The 6,000-nt window shown below is 53.6% G+C and overlaps 1 protein-coding gene across 3 annotated transcripts in view; it reads right to left on the bottom strand.

The window, feature by feature from the left end:
* Positions 1-6,000, bottom strand: part of D2HGDH (D-2-hydroxyglutarate dehydrogenase) — a 28,228-nt gene extending 22,228 nt beyond the window's left edge. Inside the window, exons 1-2 of one of the 3 annotated variants that reach the window (XM_058299671.2) lie at positions 5,944-6,000; positions 686-1,022 (exon numbers count right to left, since the gene is read on the bottom strand). In XM_058299671.2, the coding sequence (XP_058155654.1) occupies positions 686-1,013 (328 nt within the window). In that variant the 5' untranslated portion in view covers positions 1,014-1,022; positions 5,944-6,000. Of the gene's footprint in view, positions 1-685; positions 1,023-2,271; positions 2,342-5,939 lie in introns of those variants that run through there. The other 2 variants (XM_058299672.2, XM_071216005.1) reach the window with 2 other exon arrangements.

Genomic DNA, 6,000 nt, shown 5'->3' on the forward strand with positions numbered 1-6,000 from the left:
GTTGTAAATTGCTTCCTTTTTATCACTCAAGGACATCAGGTTGACTTCTGAGGCAGGGAGCAGGCAGGCCATGTTATCTGCAAATATCATTTCAGGAGACAACACCGAGTATTTTAGCAAAACACTCACTGCCTGGGCCAAGGAGGCGAGGGGGGAGGTGCTGCGGGACGGGCGGGGGCAGCAGCAGCAGCACATACCCTCGGGAGCTGGACTGGGTGGACGGGACCCCAGATACACGTCTCCACCCCAGCCCCCAGATCCTGCAGAAGTGACCTCATCTGGAAAAAGGGTCTCTGCAGACGGAACGGAGCTGGGGCCTCTGAGATGAACCATGCCAGGTTATCCGGGCAGACCCCAAACCCAATGACACACGTCCTTGGAGGGCAGGAGAGAAGGCACAGAGGCGGGGAGCCCCGGGAACACAGGCGGGGCCACGCCGAGGACGCCGGGCGGCCAGGAGGGCGGGGCGGGGGCAGCTCCTCGGGCCGGCTGCGGCCCTGCCACCCCTCGATTCCCACCTGATTTCTTGGCTTCTGGAACTGGAGGGGTCAATTCCTATCCGTTAACGCCCCCGTGCGAGGCACTTCACCACAGCAGCCACAGGCGCCGCGCACGGCAGGTGGCCGGGGCACCACAAAGCCCTGCCCTGCTCCCCAGCGGCGTCCACGCCCGGCCTGGCCCTCACCTCGGACCGATCGCAGCCAGTCCACGTTGGCGGCCTCCAGAGCCTGCGGGTCTGTGATGACCCCGCCGGGGACGATCCTCTCAAAGGCAGCCATGTCCTCCTCGGACACCTGGGAGAAAGGCAGCCGCCGCACGGGGTAGCGCTCGCTGGTCAGGGCCACCTCGGGGGAGCGGGCGGTGGAGGAGCGGGCTCTGCGGGGTCCCCAGGCCCCAGGCACACCCCCTGGGCTCCTCGGCCCTGCCACGGATCTGAGGGCGCCCCTCTGCCAGCGTCCAGGAGAGGCCCGGAAGAGCCACGCAGGCCACCTGGGCACCAGGTGAGGCACCATGGCTCCTGCCTGAAAAAGAAGTGAGGAAAGGCGCTGGGGGCGGGGAGCCTGGAGGGGCCCAGGAGTCAGGGCGCTGGGGGGCTTTGCTTCACCACCAGGTGGTCACCCTGCAGCAGTCACTCTATGAGCATTCCCTGCTTGTACACTTGTCATTTGTGCATTCCCTCCAGAATGTTGTACCTTAGTAACATTTGCAAAAACCATAACTTCTTTTAAAACTCAGCTTCCTTCAGAAGAAAACAGGAATTTCAGGCGCTAGAAGGAAAGAATACTTCCTAACTCATTCTATAAGGGAAGAATACTTCCTAACTTATTCTATACAGAAGGTCCATATTAGCCTAATACCAAAACCAGACAGGAGCATAACTAGGAAGATTACAGACCAATATTCCCTGTGCACATAGATGTGAAAAGCCTGAACAAAACCTTAGCCAATCAAATCCAACAATGTATAAAAAGAATTCCACACCATGACCAAATGTGATTTATCCCAGGTGTTCAAGTCTGGTTCAATGTTTGAAATCAATTAATGCAATCCACCACATCAACGGGCTAAAGAAGAGAACTGTAACAATAGAAATAGATGCAGGAAAAGTGTTTCACAAAGCGCAACACCCTTCAAGATACAAACTCACAGTAAACTAGCCGTCAAGGGAACTTCCTCAACTCCATAGAGAACACTGACAGAAAACTCACAGCCAGCATCACACTAGAAACTAGATGCTTTCCCACTAAGGTTAGGAACAAGGAAAGAAGTCCCCTTCATTGAAGCATCACACTGACAGTCCTAGTTAATGCAGTAAGACCAAAAAGGATACAAACAGGGGCGGCAGATGTGGCTCAACCAGGTGGGCACCCACCGACCACATGGGCGGTCCCAGGTTTGGTCCCGGTGCCTCCTAAAGAAGACGAGCAGACGCCGATCCCACCACAAGGCGTGAGACGTCACGCCCACCGCAGCGAGCAGATGCGCAGGCCAGCAGGCTCTGCAGCGCGCAGGGAATGGGTATGACGCAGGCCACTGACTCGCCTCTCGTGGGGGAGGACCCGGGTTCAGCTCCTGATGCCTCCTGGAGAAGGCGAGCAATGAGCAGACAGACTAGAGAACCCAGGCGCGTGGGGGCGAGAAGGTCAAGTGTGGTGGGTGGGCTGATGTGTCAACTCGGCCAGGCAGTTGTGCACAGTTGCCTGGTCAAGCAAGCACTGGGCTAACTGTAATACAGGGACATTTATGGGCTTTGGTCACCAGTGAGCTTACCTCATAGAAGGCTGATTACATCCACATCAGCCAGGGAGACTGCCGTCAGCAAGGAGTGACGCTCAACCCCATCAGTTGAGCCCTAAAAGGGGAAGTGATCCCCGCATTCAGAGCGAACTTCCCAGCTCACGTTTGGACAGCCCGCGTCTCCTGGAAACTCATCAAGACCTTCTTTGTGCTTTCGTTGGAGCCCCTGGTTTGCAGCCTCCCTGAGGGACCTGGGCTAGTGCATCCCCAGAGTCACGTGAAAGAGCCGTATAAATCCCATGCTATTTCCAGATATCTCCTCTTGATTCTGTTTCCCAAAAGAACCCTAACACATTAAGAAAAAATAAAATAAATAAATAAATATTACCCCCACCCCCAAAAAAAGGAATTAAAAGGTACACAGATTGGGAAGGAAAAAATAAAACCATCTTTGTTCATAGATGACTTGTCTATGTAGAAAATTCCAAAAAATCAACAATGATAATCCAAAAAAACTCCTGGAAATAATAAGCCATTATAGCAAAAGTTGCAGGATACAAAATATACAAAGGTTGTTGGAAACTGAGGCACAGTGGCCTCACAAGGAGAGACGTGCTGTCTCCATGGCTACGCTTGCAACCTAAGGAATGCAGTAATTAAGAGTTCCCGGCAAATGGGATGAAGCTGTTAAAGGCTGAAAGAAAAGATGAGCACATACTTTTTGTAGTGACTACAACACTCAGACTTTGTACCTTGGCATAAGACTTTTTTAAAATTCCTTAGACGATGGGTAATGCTGCTTGATGTCATATAGGCTACGTGTTCCTGCTTTTGTCACGTAGACTGGGGTATATAGAGAGCCCCTTGTAAACAATAAAGTTGTCTGAGGAGTTATTACTCGCAGACCCCCTGATCCCAGCTCTCTTGCTCGTTCTTGCTCTTTATTTCCTTCCCCCTCTTCTCTTTCTTTCATTTCCGATACCCTTCAGGTCCAAATCTCCAACAAAAGGTCAATTGCTTTCCTACATACCAGCAGTGAACAATTGAAATTTGAAATGAAAACACACCATTTTCATTGGACCAATTTAAAAAATGAAATATATAGAAATCTAACCAAATCTATACAAGATCTATATGAGAGAAACTACAAAAGTCTGATGAAAGAAATCAAAGAAGATCTAAATAAATTGAGAGATATTCCACATTTGTGGATAGGAAGATTCAGTATTGTTTAAGGTGTGAACTCTTCCCAACATGATCTAAAGATTCAATGCAATCCCAATCAAAATCCCAAAAGGTTATTTTGTGAATAATGACAAACTGATTCTCAACTTTCTATGGAAAGGCAAGCGACTCAAAATACCAACACAGCACTGAAGAAGAACAGCGAAGTCAGGGGACTGACACTGCCCGACTTCACGACAGTAAAATCTGCAGTGATCAAGCTAGTATGGATTTGGTGAAAGATCAGACAAATAGATGAATGGAACAGACAGCCCAGAAATAAACCCACACAAATACAGTCAACTGATCTTTGATAAAGGAGCAAAGGAAACTCAGTGGAGAAAGGGCAGTCTTTCCAGAAAACAGTGCTGGAACGTCTGTACATCCACATGCAAAAAATTGAATGGAGACGTTGCCTTACCCCTTTCACAGACATTAACTCAAAGTGGAACATAGACCTAAACGAAAAACAGAAAGCTATAAAACTTCTAGAGGATAACATAGGAGCTAATCTAGGTGACTTTGAGGTTGGCAATGACTTTTGAGACAAAACATATGATCCATGAAAGAAAAAATATTGATAAATTGGGCTTCGTTAAAATTTAAAACTTCTACTCTATGAAATACACTATTAAGAGAATGATACCACAAGCCACAGAGAGGAAATATTTTCAAAACACACATCTGACAAAGAACTTGTATCCAAACTGTAAAATGAACTCTTAAAAATCACCAAGAAGAAAACAAACAGGGAAGCGGATTTAGCTCAACTGACAAAGAGTGTCCACCTACCACATGGGAGGTCCAGGATACAAACCCACGGCCTCCTGACCCATGTGCTGATACACTGTGCCGTGCAGGGGTGTCCCCCACGCAGTGGAGCCCCATGTACAAGGAGTGTGCCCCGTAAGGAGAGCCGCCCGTGTGAAAGAAGTGCGGCCCGCCCAGGAGTGGCGCCGCACACATGGAGAGCTGACACAGCAAGATGGCTCAACAAAATGAGACACAGATTCCCCATGCTGCTGACAAGAATACAAACGGACACAGAAGAATGCAAAGCGAATCGACACAGAGAGTAGACAACTGGGGGAGGGGTGGAAGGGGAGAGAAATAAATAAAATAATAATAAATAGATCTTTTTAAAAAAAAGAAAGAAAAAGACATGGAGGACCCTTATATGCATATTGCTAAGTGAAGAGGCAGCTGGAAAGGCCTACATACTGTATGATGGCATAGTGAGATGATCTGGAAAAGGTAAAACGATAGCGGGAGGGAAAAGACAGGTGGCTGCTGCGGTGGTGGAGGAGGGATGAAGCGGGGAGCCCGGGGCATTTTCAGGGCAGGGAAACTCTTCTGCAGGGCCTGGTAAAGGTGGACCCGTGACAGCACACATTTGCCAAAACTGCAAGAACTGCGACACAGAGTGAACCCTAAGGTAAACCGCGGACTTCTTGTTAATGAGGCTGTATCAAAATTGTAACACTCTTTATAACAATGTATCACAACAATGCAAGATGTTAACAGGGGAAACCGTGGATGGGGCGGTCAGTTTTTCTGTAGGTTAAACCTGCTCTGAAAAACACTCCTTTCCTAATACCTGGGGGTGGGTGGTGAGGGAAACATCCGCTGCGCGTGGTGGAGGCGGGCCTGGCGCCCACGGTGCGATGCGCCCCTCAGGGCCACCCTGCCCGGCGCGTGCAAACCCCGCGCTCAGGCCCCTCCGCCCCGGCCCTGCGCGCCCGCCTCCAGCCTCCCGTGGGCCTCCGTGCGTGGAGGCCGCCGGCGGCACACACCGCCCCCGGCGGCGCCCCACGCTCGTGCCCGCCAGGGACAGCAGCGCGCGCTGGGCTCGTGCCCGCGAGGGACAACGGCGCGTTCCCAGGCTCGTGCCCGCCAGGAACAGCAGCGCGCCCCCGGGCTCGTGCCCGCGAGGGACAACGGCGCGCCCCCAGGCTCGTGCCCGCCAGGGACAGCAGCGCGCCCCCGGGCTCGTGCCCGCGAGGGCAACAGCCCGCCCCGGGCTCGTGCCCGCGAGGGACAACGCCAGGGACAGCAGCGCGCCCCGGGCTCGCGCCCGCGAGGAACAGCAGCGCGCCTCGGGCTCGTGCCCGCGAGGGACAACGCCAGGGACAGCAGCGCGCCTCGGGCTCGCGCCCGCGAGGAACAGCAGCGCGCCTCGGGCTCGTGCCCGCGAGGGACAACGCCAGGGACAGCAGCGCGCCTCGGGCTCGTGCCCGCGAGGAACAGCAGCGCGCCTCGGGCTCGTGCCCGCGAGGAACAGCAGCGCGCCCCGGGCTCGCGCCCGCGGGGACCCAGAGCCCGCCCCAGGCTCGTCCCCAAGCAGCCCCGGTGGGCGGGCTCGGACAGACGCAGCCCGGCGGACGGGGTGGAGCCTGTGCGCTCCCCCTGCTTCAGGGGCGCCACGGACCCGCCGCCCACGCCCCTCACCCCCACCCCGCGCGGCAGCGCGCACGCACTCACGTCCGCGTCCCCGTGCCAAGCTCTGCCGCCTGCCGCAGGCCTCGCGCCTCCCAGACG

This window comes from Dasypus novemcinctus, chromosome 7 (genome assembly GCF_030445035.2).
Source record: "Dasypus novemcinctus isolate mDasNov1 chromosome 7, mDasNov1.1.hap2, whole genome shotgun sequence".
Lineage (NCBI taxonomy): Eukaryota > Metazoa > Chordata > Mammalia > Cingulata > Dasypodidae > Dasypus > Dasypus novemcinctus.